Below are 19,330 nucleotides of genomic sequence, written 5' to 3'. Positions count from 1 at the left end.
TAGGGATTTCAAGAAATAGATTGTTAATCATTAGGAAATGGGAAAGAGAGTTTAGTCAATTGAAAAGATTTTTTGTTAGTGTGTTTAGTTGGATTATGATGAGAATAAATGTATTTGTTTGGTTTTTCTATATTCTAATCGTAAACCGATTATAGATATACCATATTCATACTTAAACCACAAAGCATCCAAAATATATTTCATCAGTTTTTGAGTTAAAGCCATTAAATTTGGTAGGTTTATTACTAGGTTTATTACGTCTTCAAGAACAGATACAAAAGATTGTATAGCTACGCCAAACCGCATGAATGAATAACTAATAAAAAAGGATTCTAAGGATTCAACCAATTATTATCATTATTATGTTGTTAGCGAACACTTTCCATCAAAACTGCAATACGAAATTTTGTGCAAAACAGGAGAAACAGACGACAATTATAAATATCGGATGTCGACGTAATTTACGGAATCAGACAAAGTAAATTTGTTTCACTAATTTTTCTACTTAATAACTTTGTAGTCAAGTTTGCTAAATTTACATATTTTGTTAGTTTCGATTTGTTTTTAACAATGAATGTTATGGATTTTGGAAATCTATTCTTATATCAGTGAAATAGTCTTTAATATTCAAAATATAATCAAATATTTGGATATATTTGTCACTGGCCAAGGTTGCTGATTATGCAGAGCAACAATCTTAAAGAAGCTGTTGAAGGCTTTTGTTGGCCGGTGAGGAGAACCCATCTCTTTTGATTAAAATGTAATTTTAATATATTTTTCTTTATCAGAATATAACAAAGCAAAATAGAAGCTATTACAAGCACTCAACACTCACATGGCAAAGTGACAGAGAACATCTTCAACTGGCATATAATATGCAACTATAAAATGGTGTCAATATACACATATCCTTTTTATTAAATAAAAATTTCATTATTCACTTTCTTTTTCAAGAAAACAATAGTTATTGAGATTTTGTTATTAAATGTAATTTACATATTTCTTTTCTCAAACAGTTTTCTTGATATTTATAATAATTATAATATACATTTATTTAATTTATAGGTCTAAAAAATGTAACTGCTTATTGTGACTTTTGGCTATATCTTCGTAAAAATGGTCCAATTTCAAAGGATAAGGTATTTTTAGAATTGGATCGATTTCTGAAACAAAACAAAAACAAATTAAAAAAATGTGAATGAAGGTCTTGCGAAGTTGGCTAATGATATTTTGATAGATATAGGATTAAATAGAAATAAATTGTTGCTGGAAGTTGCTGCTCCAATGAAAGGACTTAACAGGATCGTCAACAGGAAGAAAACCTAGTTTTGTTTTAGTGAATCTGCTCAAATGCATGGTCTAGTTGGATCATTATTAAAAATATTTAAATCAAGAGAAAAATGATTTGTCGAGAGGATTACAATGCAATTACGAATGCGGATTTGTCTTTGGCTGTTTATAGTACTATGGTCAAATAGGGTTTTCGTATTCCAGTCAAAGCTTGTTGTGTTGTTATGACAAAATACGATTTTAGCTATTTTAACTGAGAGAATATGAGAAATTACTTAACTGATTTGAGTTTTCACATAATTACAGCAAGTGTATGTATTTATTAAATAAATGGCATACAAAAATACTCAACAGTGGAAGAACGAAGCTGTGCACAATGACTAAAAAATTATTTACAAACCCACCTTAATATATGATTTGATAGAAGAAAAAAACATCCCACATAATTCATAATAATAAAAACACAACGATTCAAGTATTCGGAAAGCATATACATTGTATATATAGTTTATATTAAAAAATAACGGGGTTGTCATGAACTTATTTACTGGCCATATAACCGTTTTAATATGTAACTCACTCAAGTTTTAATTTACATCAAATAATTCATTAGATTTGTATATTTTTTATTTTTTAACTAAGTGGTAACAAATTTTCAAGTACCACACTGATAAATCGTAGTATGAACTAACTAATTTTTAAATAGAATGTATTGTGTGAAATATTTAAGGTATATAAGTATATACATATGCATTATTGTATGGATGTCAAAAAACTAGCTAGAAGTTATAGTTTACTTAAACGACTTCAGTCAAAATTAGGACGCATTTCAACCTTTTGCAAAAGCGTTTCGTTGCATTAAAATAAATTAAATGAATTTAAAAACTAAATACAGCACACGTTATTGTGTTTGAAACTGAACTAGAAGCACTTGTACGTTACGAGAGGGTAACGGCAAAATTGTGAAACAGCAATTTATGCCGTAGCCATAGGAACCCTTTAGATATGCTCAGAGCATTTCGATGTTTGTGCGCTTCAGAAAAAACTCAACCATATTGTCCAAATCGCAAATGGATGTTTTCGATTTCTTAATATCTGCTGTGAGAACTCGCAAATTGCAAGTATAATCAGGTAATCGATTGAGACTGGCAGACATCTCCCGCGCCATCTGCTTGGCCACCTGTGCAAAGGTCAGGCGTGATTTGCCTAGACGCTTGAGGGGGCTAAACAGCTCGTGTATTTCCTTGAGCTCGCCATAGTCCAGTACTTGCCATTGGCCACTCTCCATGTTCCATGTGAAGAGAATGCGACATTCATACTGCCCCTTGTGGAAGTTACATCCCATGCGGCCGGTGCAATACATGCAATTCGTTGGACTGGTTGGCATCTGATCTCGTGCCGAGAATTGTGCCATTAGCAAGCCGCTGATCGTTTGGCTGAGCGGGCACACATTGATGACCTCATAGGCCCAGTCGTGGAACACATTGTACATCTTTTGATGCTTTTGACAGATCATGCTTATGACATAATATGTGAACGTCTCGAGGTCAAACGAATGCTGTGTTATAATGATGCTGCTGCAGCGCAGGCGCTGATATGATGCCTGTGATATCATTTGCATTTCCGAGTAGCACGAGCCGTGTACCTCCATTGGCAGTGATGTGTGATATCCCGGCGAGATACAGTCGTCTGCCAATAATTCGATATTCAGATTGGATATGATAAATTATTCGAAAATGATGACTTACCTTCCTCACTGGTAATCACCGAAGTGGCATCATCTTCATCTACATAGCGACGTCGCAGTTTCTTGGTGCACACCGGTTTCTCTGGCATCAGGCCGCCTTGTACAGGCATCTCGACAATGCGCTGCTCATCGCGACGCGGCGATAAAAATGAAAGACCCGCGTTGGGTGACATGGAACCGCCAATGTCGAAGCGCTTCGCCATAGATACCTGCAATGGCGATAGTGCACCCAAAGGTCCAACAGGCTTATAGCTGAGCATCTGTTGCGTCGCCTGGGACAGCGGTGGCGACTTTTGATTGTATATCTGAGCAGCCACAGTGGCTGCATTTGCATTGCGGCTGGGCGAACGCATCAGATTCGAGCTGGAAGGTGGTGAACGAAATCCTATATGCGGCGGCGTCTGCGCAGGCGGTGCCGGGTGTGCCGGATGTGGCGAGGACGATGGCGAAGCACATGGAGAATTGTGGAAAAAATGAGCTGTAGGCGAGAATCGATGCAAACTACGTTGAGCGGTTGAACTGGCAGCCGAAGGACTGAATGTTGTACGTCCTGCTGAGCGTATTTTAGTGAACGGTATAATGTTTTCAGAGTTATCCTCGGAAAACTCGTACTTCTTGTCAGCAAGCCGCCGCTTGCGAAATATCGAAATCTTTTCACACTTTTCGTTGTCCTCAGAGAACTCGTATGCATTGGATTTATCTGTCATTGAGCTGGAAGTCGATGTGTTCTGTGAAATGGATAATGTTAGTATTTGCGATAGCTAAATTTGTATGGCAAAACTTACTTGCATGTCAATAGTTGTGATCCCGTTGCGGTAAGACTTAGTAACAATGCGCTGATTACGCTTACGCGCTTGGCTGGAATCATTGGGGCCAACGGCATTTTGCATTACCACTGGCAAGGTGGTTTCCGACAGTGTCATGCTGGACGCAGCCATGCCATTGCTGCAGTTAGATGAGAAGATTATCTTCTCGTTGCAGACACTGTGTGATTCTGTATTGGAGCGCTGTTGAAATTCGTTGATGTTGTTGTTGATGGCATTATTAGTGCGTTGAGTATGCTCTGTTTCAATATCACTAAAATCGGCAATTATTCGCGCTACAACGCTGTGCTCACTGTCCGCCTCAGAGCCAGTAAACGGGACAGAGCAGCGATCCTCCTCACTGGCCAGTGGAGTGCGTGGCAGCAAAAGGGTCTGGCTGTGCTGTGTACCGTGCAGGTTATAGTTTTGCTGTGGCAAGGAGCTGCTGGATACGGCCGGCGTGTCTCCATCAATTCGCAGCATGTGCATGAATCCATTCGAGATAATAAGAATGCGCTCCGGGCAGAGAAGATTGATGGTCGGTTCGAAGCGAGGATCCGTTTCGGTCGAGGAATACTTTGTGTGCACAGTCAAATGGCAATTGATACAATGAGCGTTGTAAAAGGAATCTGAAAATATCATTTGAACAATTAACTCAATTTATATATTTGTAATATATATATACGTTACATGGACCGTCATCGCAAAGCTTTTTGCACTCCAAACAACCAAGCTTAGGAACTTTAACATATGTTATATAGCATTCTTCACCCTCTTCTGTAGCGGCACCATGTACAACCAATATTTGCTTGTCTGCATTTTTCCACTGTGTCATGGTAACCGATTTCAGATTATCGACAACATGATCATCAAACAGACGACGCGAGAAAAAGTAACGTAGTTTTTTGTGCGGTTGAAACAGCCAAAAGTAAAGCCTGTAAAGTAGAGATTGATTAACTGCCTATTTGGAATGCCGTTGCATGCTTCTCCTGCTTCACTTACGTATACTTGTAACCCACATTGAAGGAGTAATGATTGAGGGACGTATTATCGTTGCACTCGACCCGATGACTGATCATATACTGCCCACAAGCAGTCAATCCCATGAAGATGTGCCTGCAAGAATATCACTTTGAATAAGAATAATTCATTTCCTTGCCAAGTCCTTGCTGCTGCTTACCCCTCCATCGCATTGCTGGCCAAAACGTCCTTGAGATATAATTTTAATCTATTTGGCACCCGGTCATATGGAAGCTTCTGTTTCTGGCCCGCTTGTGATCGACCTGAAAAAAATCCTGTTCGCTGCATGTGAACATAAACACATACATGCATATATATCAGTGTTGGTGTGCATTAGGCAAAACATTAAAATGTATGTGTGTGTTGAAGGTGTGTGTCTGTGTTATTTACATACCTCTCTGTCGTACAACATTTGCATCAAGTTTCGCGTTCGCGTTTGCGGCTGCATTGGGTGGCTGTGCGAGTTGGTCGGCTCCTCAGCCTCATCGGAGCTATCCACTGTGGAGATGTCATCGTCATCCGAGGATACTCCCGACAATGACTCGACGTAATTTTGGTAATCAGTCTCCATTGCCTCACAGACTCGAAAATCAGACTTAATAATTTACCGACAACGGTAGCAAAGGGCCGACACTATAAAAATCAATGATCAGCTTAAACGCAGGCGTTAGCAACGGCCAAATCAAGTCCGGCACACGCATCGAATCCCATTTGCTTTGTTGCAGTCTTTTTCTAAACTTTTACATTGGAAGCGAAAATTTTTTCGTTTATTCAGTTTATTCAGTTTATGGATGATAAATTGTGGCGGCCAGCCGACAGACGACCGATAAATGGTGTGACCGCCGTACTCAAAATATAAGTGTTATCGGTCGCTATTCTTTGCTTAATGTTTTCTGTTATCTGGCAAGGCTGTGCGCGCGCCACATTTTTAATTTTCAAACTGATAATGATTTTGAAACATGAATTAAATAAAAATGAATTAAATTACTTATCTACGGTGCTTATAACGTAGTTGACATTTTCATAAAATACTTTAAATAAACTTAGGCAAATTTGGTATTTCTAGTGTTCATTTCCTATTCGGTTTCTTTCGTATTTAAGTCCACTTCTTTTTCCTTATTGCGCATCATGCTAAATGGCATTGGTACCTCTTTAGTGGGCTCAGCGCCCGTAGCGGAACTCAGTGCTGGCGGTGGTGGCAATAGCGGTTCCTCGTTTGTTCTGTTAAAGATCACCCAATTGTCGGGTCTGTAAAAAGAGGTATACATCAAATTAGTATAACTTGGGAATAGTATAAGCGATTTTCAAAATCGATTATTATCGATTGAGCTCACCTGTCTGGTTTTGTCAGCACGTTGATGGGCGCAAAGGCCACATTGGGAAACTGTTTCTGTCCGTGATGAGCCTGTGCTGCACGTTCGTCATAGTCCTCAGTTTCGGCTAAAATGTTGCTGCCCAACTGCTTACCTACACTGTCTGGAAAATCCGTTACCTTGCTGTTAGTCCTTGTGGTTGACATTATAGGTCTCGGCATTTCAGTCATGTACGTTGTCTGTGTCTCGTTGTCCCCTAGCAGTATGGGCAGTACGAAATTATCGTCCAGGCTCTCAGCTGTTGTGTGGTTCGTCGTTGAGTTAATGTTATCTTTATCGCTGATCCTGGAGGATGAAGTGATCAGGTTTGCCGTCTTTTTTTCTAGCTTGATGAAGTCAATGGTCTTGTTTGGTTCGTCCTCGTCATAGACATAATCGTCAGTGGTGTCTTGGGTACTCTCGTCCGTGGTCACATTTCCCAGCGTTCGGCTCAAGTAGTCAAAGTCACGTACAATGTCCAGTTTGTGGTCCGCCTTTGCAATCTCATTGATGACCCCACCTGCCTCCTTCAGTTCCGACGTGAGTCCGTAATAAGTCTGTGTCTTTGGTCTGCCACTGGAAAAGGGACTAGAATTCTGCTGCACAAGCTCACGATCGTAGTATAACTCGCTCTGGCTGTGCGAATAGTCCGGTTTGTAGGGCGACTGCGAGGAGAAGCCATAGCCGCCATTTGAACTCTGCGGATGTGGATATGAACTAAATACCGGATTGAGTTCCGGACGCGGACGTATATTAAAGCTGAATGTGCTATCGGCTCCATTGGCAACAGCGGATCCCGAAATGCTGCCAAACTGTCCCGAGCTGACGGCACTGCTAGACGCATGCAGAAAATTTGTGTGGGAATTCGGTCCTATTTGGGAGCTACTCGAAATTGGATAAGATTGTGACAAAGGGGAAGCTGTAGGACGTGGTGCATACGCAGAGTTAGCTGTGAAACTGTGTGTGCTTGAGATTGGGTTATTTATTACATGGGTCTCCTGATAGGGACGCTCCTTGTGGGTCACAGAAATCGGACTGGGAGACTCTGTGGGACGTCTATTGAAGGGATTGGTGGCAAAAGTTAAAAAGTTTTGAAAGATGTTCGGTGCTCGTGTTGTCAGTCGTTTGTCATCGTTGTCGTTCAAGTAGATAATTGTCGGTGGCTTGGTTCTCTGCGAATGCAAGATCGTGTCCCTATGCGTTTGTAAATAGTCGTAGCCGGGCGTGGTGCTGCCATAGTCCAAATAGTGTGGTGCATAACTGTTCTCGTAGTTGCTGTAGTTGGGTCTGTAAATGGTCGAAGTCGTGTAATCGGCATACTCATTGCCAATGGGTCGTGTCACAGGGCTCTTGTTCGTCTGTCGTATGTTTATCTCGATTTCGTACTGATCGTTTGTATTGGGTCCGTTTACAACTACCTTCTGTGGATACACCGGACGACTCTGATAATGACTGCGTAATTCGATGCCACGTTTGGTGGTTCTCGATAGTTTCGATGATTTGGTTGTGCGACTAACCCGGACAAAGCTTCCTGTAGTAGCTGATGCTGTTTGTGCTGTTGTTGTCGTTCGATTGCGATGAGCGTGCAATAGTTTACTAACCGCTGGTGTGTCTGTTGTTTTTGTCTTCAGTAGCTCATGGATGTTCACCCGACGTTGCACCCTCTTCGTATTAACTAGCTCGTCGGCAGTTTGTCCAGTATCGTTCAAGTGTCGTCTGTCTATACGGACTGTCGTTGTCTCAGGTCTGTCCATGGTGAGAAGTCCTTCGTCGTCCGCTCGTGATTCGGGTAAGTCGGTATCTGTTGCTGTTTTCGAGTGTGTGTCGTCATCTGTCTCAGTCGTCGTTGAAATACCCTCCGCTGCGCTTCTTAGCTCAAGGGGTACATTGTTAATAATTACGGTGCGTTTGGGTGTTAATCCCCCTGGCTTTCTGGTGATCACGTTTTTGACTCTTGTGCCAAGTTTGGGTGATTTGTCTAGTTTATTACTAATACCGTTAACTGATGTCTTTCGAGTGGGTGTCACATGTCGGTTGTTGTGCGTCTTTGTCGTGGTTAGAGTCTTTCGTTTCAGATCGAGTTTGTCGTTAATTTTGTGAATGCTACCGTTTGTGGGTCGGAGAAAACCCGTCGCTGAATTGGGATTGAAGTCCACATGTGGATTGCCCGGCTTAATGCGGTTCGAGAAACCCGCCTTGTCCTCCTTGACAAAGGACGTGGCACTCATTTGATTTTGTCCTGAATCCGACTGCAAAATATTGAATATATGATCCGGCTGTTGCTTGGATACTAGAAACGGATCTTTTTCTAGCCATGGAGTCAGATCAATTGAGCCCAGAATGCCAGAGCCACAAGTCTGACGTTCGTTGTCCGTCATCTCAGCGGGTATGAAAATGTGCGGCTGGAAAGTGCCACCACCCACGGCCCGGCACAACACCTGCGCCAGCGATACCCTCCTCAGCGAGTGCAGCTGCGCTGGTGTAAAAGAGCTCTCGAAGTCACCGTTCTCGTACCAAAAACGATCGCCTCGACGCGAGTTGCTGAACTGCTGCGCTATGATGCAGGCAAAGGTAGGACCAACCAGTCCACCCACCACGGGTCGCTCCGCAATCCCGCCAACAAAGAGATCGATATCGTGTACGCTGCGATAAGCGTGGCCAATTCTCTTGGCTGACTCCGGACCCACCACATTAGCTGCAGCACAAATGGGAAGAAGATGGGGTAAGTACAAGCTGGACGTGTGATTCTCCAGAGAGTCATAAGGTTACCGAATTCATCCCAGCTCTGAATGGGAGATAGGCCACAGGGCACACGCCACGAGGTGTACGGCGCTAATCCATGATCCCGACCACGCTGTATATTGATGGCGGCCAGGTCTAGTCCGAAGGGAAAGCCTGGTGTCTGGAATAGATGATTGGTCAGCTCGGGCGTGATGAACTCATCGCGCTTCAGCGCACGCTGGGAGGCCAATCCGCGCAGCAGGCGATGAAGTGAACCCGCTGTGCCAATATCACCATTTTGGAACTCCTTGTGCAGACTGACATCTAGAAGATCAGAGATACAGAGAGACAGTGAAACATTGAGGAATCTCGCTTGTCTGTCGGTTGGATCAAACTCACTGTTGTTGATCACATTGTGATGGCGATCGCATCTCATGTAGGAGTTCTGCACCAGGGAATGACCAAAGCGAAAGGCAGCCGAGGAGAAGGCATTGGCCACAGTGGGATTGGTCTTGGAATCGTAGCCCTCATAGTAGCCTGTGCTCAGTAGCTCCAGGTCAAACAACTTGCATACCTCCTTGCCCAGTACGATGGGCAGAAACTCCCGATAGGTGATATGCTGGAACATGGCGCCCACAATGCGTCGCGTCTCCTGGAAGATCTTCTCGTCGCTCCAATGCGGATTCAGCTCACTCAACTCCAAAGCAATGCGATTATGTTCGCCCACCCAGACATGATGCATGGCCAGCAGACCGGGCTGCTCACCACTGCGTCCATCGCCCGCTCGGATGCACTGTGTCGCAATCGCACCGCGCTGGCAAACATCATCCGCCGCATTACCACGACCATAGATCAGTTGACCGTTGCGAAAGATACGCGCATTATCCGAGGACTTGGCGCTGTTCGAGTAGATTGGCGAGGCGTCAATGTAGGATGTGGCCTGATTGGTCTGCTCCCTCCAGGACAAGACACAGTCACGACGTTGCGCCGGCGCCGAGCGCAAAAACTCCAAGCAGCGAACCTTCAGTGGCGACAGCCACGGATCGTCTAGCGGCACCTTGATGGGAAAGCATGACGGATGAAAGTCCTTACCACCACAACAGCTGGGTATGGAGCCATTGATGGAGCTGCGAAATGAAATAGTTATATTTAAACTTAAGGATTGCCGTGCTGGTAGCTAACCACTTACCGTGGCTGTGCCGTTGATGTCATGTCGTGATCGAGCAGCTGGCCCCACTGCGCAATCATTAGGGTGAGCGGTGCCTCACCGTCGCGTGCCCCATGCACCAGCAGGCTGACGAATCGCGACGAGGACAAAGTGCTGCCATCCGTTGAGCTGCGAACGCTGTCAACGCCATCGCCATATTCTGGCGGCAGGAAGCGATTGAAGGGCATCTGTGAGGCGCCCCAGCGAGGCCGTCGCTTATTGTTGCATGTGCCGTCATGGGTGCGATATCGTTCCGATGCTGGCATGCAGGGCGGTGGATCCCGCACCGGACAGAGTCCCTCCAGCGCCGTCCGGCGCAATGAGATTTTGTGCGCATGCGCCTGGCGCGCTAGCTCATCGATGTGCTGGAAGCTAAAATAATATTTAAAGTGGACTTTCGGTTAGCTCGTCCTCATCCGATGCCACATCCTGGCGCTTAACAATGTCGCCGACATGGCTGCGTTCAAACTTTGCTCTCGAGTGCTGTCCACAAGCGTTGACGGCTTCTATTTATAAAACGCTCAAGTTGCACGAAGTTGCACAGACTCGAAACAAGTTCGTCGCATTGCTGCCGGGCGTTAAGATGCGAGATTCACCAACAAATTAAAGCAAGTTGCGTTTTCAGGGTCTACGTCTGTATGTGTGTGTTGTGTGTTGTGGGAAAACGCATAAGAAATCACAACGATAGCAGCCAGATTTTATTTTAGCCGATTTGGCTTTCCATTTACTGGCTGCTTTTTACTCTCTCTCTCGATGGCTATAATTAACTGATCATGATAGCTGTGTTAGCTCATTGGAAATTTCTAATCTTATCGTGTGACTGTAGTTACTCATATATATATATATCAGAAAGTTAAACAAGATGTCACTCTGACTTAGCTAAAAGTACTACCCAATCCATAAATAATTCATACAAAAAGAGTCAATAAATAAGTATCAGGAATTAAATTAAGTTCAAATTAAGTTCAAGAACAAATGTCAAATTTAGTTGGGTTTCTTAAGTTCTTCTTTTTTCGTTATTTCATATTAATAGCTAATGAATTATGTACAAATTGTGATTGTAATAGAATAGACAAAGTCTACATTTAAATGAATTTTAAATGCATTATATTATATTATTATATTGGAACATAAAGGTTGATATTAATTTAATTCTCGCCAGATCGGGACAGTTTTAAAAATGTAATTGTCGAATGAAACATTGAATTAGTTTTAATCTGTTCATTACATTTACATAAAAATAAAATTTAACTAATTTATTCATTAAACGGAGTATAATAAAATCCTATACATGTTGTATTTTCTAAAACAATAACTTAAAAATGGTTTACAAAAAATTATCTAGTGTCAAAATAATTAGTTGAATAAAAAATTTGATTTGTTGATGAAAGCATATTAAAAAGTGATTAATTTGGAAGGCGAGAGTAGAAAATAAAATGATCTATTTCCTTTTATGATTTTTTTCCTAAATTCATTTCGTATTTTTACAGAAACACTCCTCTGCGAATTTAAAGAGTATTACAAAGTCAGCGTAATTTTATTGTTTTTTTTTTGTGGTGAAAGTGGAAAATCCGAGCTTGGTAAATCTGGCGCTTATCGGATTTCAGTTTTCTGCTTTTTCATTTAACTTATCGTTTAAATGCCCAACCAAAAAGGCACTAAGCGCCCTTTACCTTAGACAACGGGGCGTATACGCAATATTTAGCCAACACATAAACACAGAGACGAAGCGCAGCCGTAGCGGCGTTCAATGAACTCATCGGCTTCGCAACGACACAAAAACAAAAATGTATATATATCTGAATATATATATATATGTTTATATGTATTTGTGTATGTCTAAACTTTCGTACTGTTGGGTGCTTGAGGCCGAATTCGTGCGAAGAGCTTGAGTCTTGGCGCTTGTAGAAAACGAAAGTCGCGTCTTGTATTTATTTCTTTGTTTGTGTGTGTGTGTATTTTTTTTTTTATATCTTTCTTTGTCATATCAGCCGTCGTCGCAGCTTGTTGTTTACTGAGCCTTTTGTTGCTGTTGTCGTCGTTTGATGTAATCAAATTGCGAATGCTGAGAATGAGAGACTAAGACAGCGTTGGAGCATAAATGGGAAAGCTCTATGCATTTTTCTCTCATATGTATTATTTCTAACGTTTTGTTGTCTCTGTCCATATAACAGTGTGTGTACAAACACACACACACACACGCACACACACAAACACTCACACACACACACATACATTAACACTTATAATTACAGCCGTTCACATTCACTCGCTTTCTTCTAATTTTGGCTAAATGCTGCTTTTGGCAATATTAATGAGCACCAACGCTTGGTCACATCATCGATGAAGGCAGCTCATTATTAATTAAAGCAGCCGCATCGAATATTTCGTAATTTGATTTTGAGCAATCAGAAAACCAAAAAAAAAATGTTAAATTAGAGTAACAGACTCGAAGATGCCATGCCACCAGATCTCAATCCCATTGCTGATTAAGATAGTATATTGGACACGTACATAAACTTATTATGTAAATATCATCAAAAAGGACTAGTTGAAAATTAATATTTTTGGTTTTCAATTTTTACAATTTCGAAGAGCCAGAAAGTATTGTAAAAAAAATATGAAACAATATATAGCCAAACAATTTGTTAAAATAGTTTCCCTATATCAATTATATTATAATTAAAAATATTCAGCAATTGATATATTTGGTTTTCATTATTTTGAAATGATTTAAGTTCATGGGTCTCGTTACTAATAGTTTTAAAATTTCTGATTGCTAAAAAGCATCGTAGAAAAATATGAACAAATTTAAAACTTTGCATTTGAATTGGGTACATTTTTTCCTCTGACAAAACACTTTCTCTAAATAAATTCTAAATTAGTCTGTTTTGACTTTAAATTTCAAAATTTGGTTTCAATCAGTGGATTTCATTGATATTAATTTTTAACATAACTAAGTGTTACGAATAATTGTAGAAAATAAGGGAAACAATATTTAAAATAAAATAAACCTTTTCTTTGCAATCTTTGAAATGTGTTAATATGCATTTTTGCAATTGTCAAAAACACTTTCTATATTTAAATGCTGTGGGTTAATGCTTTTTTCTGTAAAACTAAAATTATTAAAGAAAACAAAGTCAGATTAGATGTTCTGTAAAATTTACAAGTATCAAATAAAATGTTAAAACTTTTCAGACAGACCAATAAACAGACAGGGTATTAGATAAATACGAGCTGGGACATATTTACTTCCATGGACAATTGAAGCGTCTTCGTCTGGGGTTGTTATTGTTGTCAGCTCATTGAGCAGTGCCGTTGATTTCAATTACATAAAAGTATTTGGGCAGCTTTGGCTCATTGCACCTGCACTTGTATATGTGTATGACTGCCTTTGAGTGAAAGTTCTGTTTCAGTGTGTTATATGTGGAAAATTGCACGGATTCGTATAGCAACAAGACAAGCGCAAACCCAAACAAAAAAAACCCGAATTTGAACTCAAGCACCAACTGGTAGCCGAGCCCGAACTCGTTGTGAAAAGTGAAAACTTGCAAACTGGAAAAACTACAGCAGTCGCTGGCTGCTGGCTGCTTGACTGCTATTTCCCGTTGCCTGGCCAAAGAGGTCATTTACTTTTGCACTGACCACAGCACAGTTGAGCTCCGCTCTGCTCGGCGAGCATCTTTAATTTACCTTCACCTAACAGACAATTTGGCTTAACTTGGAATGGTCCAAGGCATGACGACTGCTGATGCTGGCTTGCAATTATGTGGCATTTCAATGTCAAAGTGAAAGTTGACTCTTGGCAGTCACAGCAACAACAGCAATAACAACTACAACAATCGTTGACTGTCGTATTAGCTACGATTTTTGCTGGTGTCGCCACCATTCCAGCTGCCTCGTCCGCTTCCCCTCTCGTTTCCGCTCCTCTCGCATTTTGGAGCACTTTTGTCAGCGCACTTCAACTTCAACTCATTAGCCAGCCATGGGTGCCATGCCAACCGTAGAACTCGTTAATCAAGCGAGAAAGTTACCGCTGCTGTGGCACGGGGTGCTGGCAGCGTACTGCATGGGCGTGCACCCACACTCCCCTCACCACTTCCCCCACTTTTTTTTGCTACCTCTTTTTGCATTAGATAGCCTGCAGATGGGCCACTCATGTGTATCAAGTTTTGTCTTGGCCACATTTGCGGGAGTTGTGAAGTGAGTCTGGGGACTTGGCAAAAATAAAATTCAAAATATTGCGAAACCATATATATATATTGAATAAAAAGATTCCAAAGCATAGACAAGAGTACATACGGATACCAAAAAATCCCAAACATTCACAAGAGTTTATTATTATTGGCCATCAGTACTCATCGTAGTATTTGTATTTTGCATCTGAGTTTATGACGCGAAATCATAGCTGACTTCACAAAATTTATTTGAAATATGAATAATTTGATTTGCAAAGATATATGAATGTATATTGAAGAATCTAGAGAAATATCTGTAATTTTAAGCAAGGAAAAACCTTTCGTTTTATAAATAATTTCTGAATAATTAAGATGAATATTATTTTCGCCAAAAGTATAGGGATTTTCTAAAACTGAAGACTTTCCCTTTGAAGTCCAACTTATCGATCCATTTATTGAACAATTAAGAAAAAAATAGTCCCATTTGCAAAAATTTACGAAATATTATTATATTAATTTTTTTTTTAGTAATATAGAGAAGTCAGGCAACAATTAAGATTCCGTACGTAATAATAAACATGTGAACAAAAATTGTTAATCGTTTTGGAAAATAACCTTTGACTAGAGTTTTCATGCATGTTTTGTATCCTATCGTAAAAGTTTGACTAACTTTTTTTTATATTTTTTTTAGCGAAACTTTCTCGATCTACCCATGAGCACAGTGGAGCACACTTTGAATTTTAATTATGAATAATATTGGCAATAACTTTGCTCATATGACAGGCCATATGTGTTTGTGGCTAATGAACTCACTCATGCACCCGCAGTGGTCCTGGCAGTCGACCCAAGGACTTACTTTTGTCGAAAGGCTTTGGTGGCTTCAATCGTTGCATAGGCGGCCATCTCCCTTTGCTCCGAATCGGCGTTGGGCGCGTTGAAGCGCGATAGCAATGCGGCTGGATGATTGTTTTGCAGTGTTTGACCTATGAATGAAAAAAATGAAGAGTTTTTTGTTTGCAGCAATAAAATATCAAGTTGCAGACCATTGAGCAGCATTTGTGGTTGTATCTTGCCATACAGCTCGGCCATGGCATTGAGTCCTTTCTGCACGCTCTGTTGGAGCGCCACATCCATCAGAGTGGGTCGACGTGAGCGCGGATTCCTCTCCGTCTCGTTCTCACTCTCAGACTCATTCGCTATCTCGCTCTGACCCTGGCCGAAGGTCAGTTCTTTGAGCGGCTTTAACGGCCGAGGTAGTTCATGAGTGGGCGGCTTGCTCGCAGCATAAACCACCGGGGGAGACGTCTCGAGCTTCAGCTGCTGCTCGTGACCTGCGCCTGACGTCAACAGCAGTGTCAACAAGGACAACTGCATCATGATAAGTTTGTGTCTCATGTGCAAAGTGCGACCTGCAAAAACTCTAAAAGCGCAATAGAGTTAATGAATCGACCTCAATATCTGTGTGACCGCTGTCACAGGAACCTTCTGGGAGTATAGCCCTGGAGGGCAGCTTCAATGGAACTAATTATGGCATAAGCTACAATCCGAAAAACATATATACTCGTACACTGAATGGAGAATGGCACTTTTTGTACAAAATATTCATAATTAAATAAAGTTATAATAGAATTTGAAAATAAAATAAAACAAAAGTGTTTGGTAGTTCTCGACTAGATTATTATTAATGTTTTTTTTTTGTTTTTAATAAATGTGCAAATATAAACAATAATTATTACAGCTGAGTTTACGTTCATCTTGTATTCTAAGAGCACATGCAATGTATTAATTTCACTTTTGTTTTTGTCTTTTCACAGGTGATGAAAAATGTGAATTTTAAATACGATTACACATATTTGCTTAAATATATATATGTATATGTGTGTATTTAAAGCTGCAAGTCATGCGAAATGATTAAAGTTCATTTGATTTTATCTGTGGGCAAAAGTTGTGAAAAAAAATAAACAAACTGTCTTGAATCAATAAACGCGCAAATTAACTTTAATTATGGACGACGCAAAACGAACAAACCAATGTAATTCCAATTGTTGTTGTTGTTGTTGTTGTTGCTGTGATTACATCAACGATCAAATATGTGCCATAATCGGGGAGTGCAGGGCCGTGTTTAGCTTATAGTTATTTATTTAGTAATTTTGTGCAGTACTGCAACAACAACAACAACGACAACCACAAAAGCAAAAACAACAAAAGCTGTCTTTTAAAAATGTTATGTGATATTTTCTTTTGAGTCCGCTTTGTATTTTACATTTGCCATCTCCATATTCTATCATCGCTTTATACTTTTTCTGCACTTTTTGTCGGCTCTGGCCGAATGATTTCTATGCTGTTGTGGGCATATATATTTATATATATATATATATATTTTTTTTTTAATCTAAGCATATTTCTATTGTGTTTTCTTGGCGTGTTTCTTGATGTAATACGTACTACGTTAAATTATATGCTTCACTGGACGCATAACAGGCGCCAAGAGTGGCGTACACTCAGATCAAAAATCGCCTGGAAGTTTAGAAATTCGCCTTGAAAAGTTCAAAAGTTTTATTGCTCTTAGAAATAGTTTCCTTAAAATAGAAAACCTCTTTTTCTATTTTGCTGGAACATATCTAATAATAGAATATATTTCCAAGAAGAGCAAACTATTATTTTTAGGAAAAACTCATTCTGGAATTTAGAAAATTTTAATGAAATTTTTCTGCCTAATGCTAGTCACAAATATCTGAATCTATAAACTGTTCAAAATGTTTGCACAAGTTAAAAAATTACTAATGTTTAATAATGAAATATTTAATAAAAAATGTATTGGGAAAATACAGTGTATAAAATACAAGCTGGAAATTAAATACATTTTTTTTGTAATTGTAAAAAATGTAACTGGGAATTACACAATTATTCTTGTTTTTTAGAAAGACACAACCTTTGAAATTTACTTTCTGTTGTTTTTAAAATTTTCTAAACTTCATGGGGATTTTTTTCAAGTGTAATAACTGCATTTGCAAGTGTTAAACTCGTAGTGCTAATGGTCTAGTGGCCAGCTGAGTGCACACTTCTGCCCAGTGGCATTGAAAGCGGGGGATTCACATTGGGAATAGCAATCATTAGCCATTTATGCACATCAACAGCACAATTATTTTTAATTTTATTATAGTAGGCTCTGTGACCAGTTAGATCCATTCTATCCCTTCTGCACTAATGCGAGAATATTTGGCCGGTTGAGGGTTTCTATGTTCTATGAGTTTAAAACATGTTTCCCTTGAATATTATATAAATTCTTTTCTATGATGTCCTTTGAGAATGCCTTCTCATTGCCACAAAATCGTCATAGTTCGCTCCTGATAATACCTAGCTTAGTTAACTAATTTTTAGTCTATAATATCCGATCAGCAGACCAGTTAGTATACTGAGCAAAGTCTTCCCCATGGCAGTTACTTGCTTGAATTATTTCTGATTATATCCACCTTATTTCTTAACGAACAAAGTTACTCATGTGTGTTTAATAAAATACATAGAGAATATATATATGTATTTCTAGTCCATTATCCAAATTCAAGTCGATCGATCCTAATTAGGTTGTAAAAGGTTGTTTTTAAAGCTTTCAATTTTTCCCAAGGGAATCAGAATTTAATTTGCACATTTAACATTTAAGCACACGCTATTTTGTAGACTGCATTTTATAGATGTAACTTTTAAACAACTTTTGCATGCTTATATATTTATTATTTTGAAATTGACTACAAGATTTGCCCCCATGCAAAATTGTACAACGCCGCCTTTTGCCATTGTCTTTAATAATAATTTAAATTTTCAATTGTTTTCCAACAATAAATTATGCAATTTGGTTTTGCTGTCTATCCAATAACAAAACGATCAGAGTTGCAAGAGGCACTTTTTTGTCTGTAACCACACCTCTGTCCGCTGTCCACCCTCCAAACACCCTGCAGTTTGGCCTTGCTTCAGTTGCAATCAGGAAGTGGTTAGCATTAAGAGAAATTTTTCAAAATGTTTTGTTTGAAAGCTTTAGGACACGCTCACTTAACTAACTGTGACAGCAGTGCGGCCGTTAATGGTAATAAATTTTTATACGATTATTGCACAACGGAAAACGATTTACCTAAAATGCAATTTGCCGTCAAATTGATTAACACCTGCTGCAATTAGCAGGAAATTAGCTCAATCACTTTTTGTTGTTTGTGTTGTAGATGTAGATGTTAATGTTATATTCCTGTTCCTCCGCTTCCTGACACTGTTTCACTTTTGAATGAATGCCGTGCGCCGCACAAGATAGAAACTTTTTCGCGTTTGTATCTTTGATCGCCGTAAACCGAACTAAATCGATTCTCACCATACAGCTACCATTAGAAGCCAAAAAGACACAACGACACACACTGGAGCCAGTAACAGAAACAGAGTCAGAGCCAGCGCCAGAGCCAGAGTTGGATGCCAAGACCGATGCCACAACTTCTACGAGTCGCGACGTCGCACACCGAAAAAAAAAAACTGAAAAAAAAGATCAACGTCAAGAGTTCCAGGCTAGCGACCAGTTCTCGCTGCCGCCGAATGCGGCTGGTAGTAGTTGTTTTTTTTTTTCACTCTTCTACATGTTTATTATTTATTTTCAGTTTGGCGCTGCCAACCCAGCCCCCTCGCTCCGCCGTCAATAAGCTGTGACTTTTTTTTTGGTCAGTATTTAAATTGAGAGATAAAATAGCCGCAGGCCGCAGAAACATCTACTTCATGGTGGGCAACTTCATCGGTCGTCAGTCATGCAGTGCTGGCCACTCGCCACTTGTTTCAAAAGATTCCCAGCTGGATACTTGACTCCCAGCCCCCCGGGCCTGAGATCGAGCCGGAGCTGGAGCTGGAGCCCGACCTCGGCAATCCGCTTGTCTATATGGCAGTTTGTTTATCGTCCGCCCCATCGAACTGCTTTCAATTAGAAGAGAAAGTTCTTGCCACAAGAAAAAGTGAAAAAGCCCAACACAAACAAATAAGACACA

General features: G+C 40.2%; 2 protein-coding genes across 2 annotated transcripts; both read right to left on the bottom strand.

The window, feature by feature from the left end:
• Nucleotides 1–1,769: 1,769 nt before the first annotated feature.
• LOC6564021 lies at nt 1,770–5,748 on the bottom strand. Its single transcript, XM_001990015.3, has 7 exons — nt 5,255–5,748; nt 5,021–5,142; nt 4,843–4,956; nt 4,531–4,775; nt 3,823–4,469; nt 3,039–3,765; nt 1,770–2,979 (listed from the first exon to the last, which is right to left on the bottom strand). Exons 1-7 carry the CDS (start codon nt 5,429–5,431, stop codon nt 2,300–2,302), a joined length of 2,712 nt encoding a protein of 903 aa, XP_001990051.1. The 5' UTR covers nt 5,432–5,748; the 3' UTR covers nt 1,770–2,299.
• A 71-nt stretch (nt 5,749–5,819) lies between these two features.
• LOC6564453 lies at nt 5,820–18,700 on the bottom strand. Its single transcript, XM_001990016.3, has 8 exons — nt 18,445–18,700; nt 15,362–15,738; nt 15,175–15,301; nt 10,123–10,512; nt 9,333–10,060; nt 8,982–9,257; nt 6,195–8,907; nt 5,820–6,108 (listed from the first exon to the last, which is right to left on the bottom strand). Exons 2-8 carry the CDS (start codon nt 15,711–15,713, stop codon nt 5,937–5,939), a joined length of 4,758 nt encoding a protein of 1,585 aa, XP_001990052.2. The 5' UTR covers nt 15,714–15,738; nt 18,445–18,700; the 3' UTR covers nt 5,820–5,936.
• Nucleotides 18,701–19,330: the final 630 nt, after the last annotated feature.

The sequence above is a fragment of the Drosophila grimshawi genome, unplaced genomic scaffold (genome assembly GCF_018153295.1).
Source record: "Drosophila grimshawi isolate 15287-2541.00 unplaced genomic scaffold, ASM1815329v1 contig_311, whole genome shotgun sequence".
NCBI classification, from domain to species: Eukaryota; Metazoa; Arthropoda; class Insecta; order Diptera; family Drosophilidae; genus Drosophila; species Drosophila grimshawi.
Note: the sequence above shows the minus strand (reverse complement) of the source record. Positions and strands in the feature narration are given on the sequence as shown.

What these genes read in the sequence shown, in the direction of transcription:
- LOC6564453 (XM_001990016.3), bottom strand. Translation starts at nt 15,713, where the DNA reads ATGAGACACAAACTTATCATGATGCAGTTGTCCTTGTTGACACTGCTG. An exon ending in ACCACAAATGCTGCTCAATG is followed by an intron (nt 15,302 to 15,361) that starts GTCTGCAACTTG and finishes TTTCATTCATAG; the next exon opens with GTCAAACACTGCAAAACAAT. An exon ending in TCAGAGCTGGGATGAATTCG is followed by an intron (nt 8,908 to 8,981) that starts GTAACCTTATGA and finishes TTTGTGCTGCAG; the next exon opens with CTAATGTGGTGGGTCCGGAG.
- LOC6564021 (XM_001990015.3), bottom strand. Translation starts at nt 5,431, where the DNA reads ATGGAGACTGATTACCAAAATTACGTCGAGTCATTGTCGGGAGTATCC. An exon ending in GCCAGCAATGCGATGGAGGG is followed by an intron (nt 4,957 to 5,020) that starts GTAAGCAGCAGC and finishes ATATTCTTGCAG; the next exon opens with GCACATCTTCATGGGATTGA. An exon ending in GGTGATTACCAGTGAGGAAG is followed by an intron (nt 2,980 to 3,038) that starts GTAAGTCATCAT and finishes AATTATTGGCAG; the next exon opens with ACGACTGTATCTCGCCGGGA.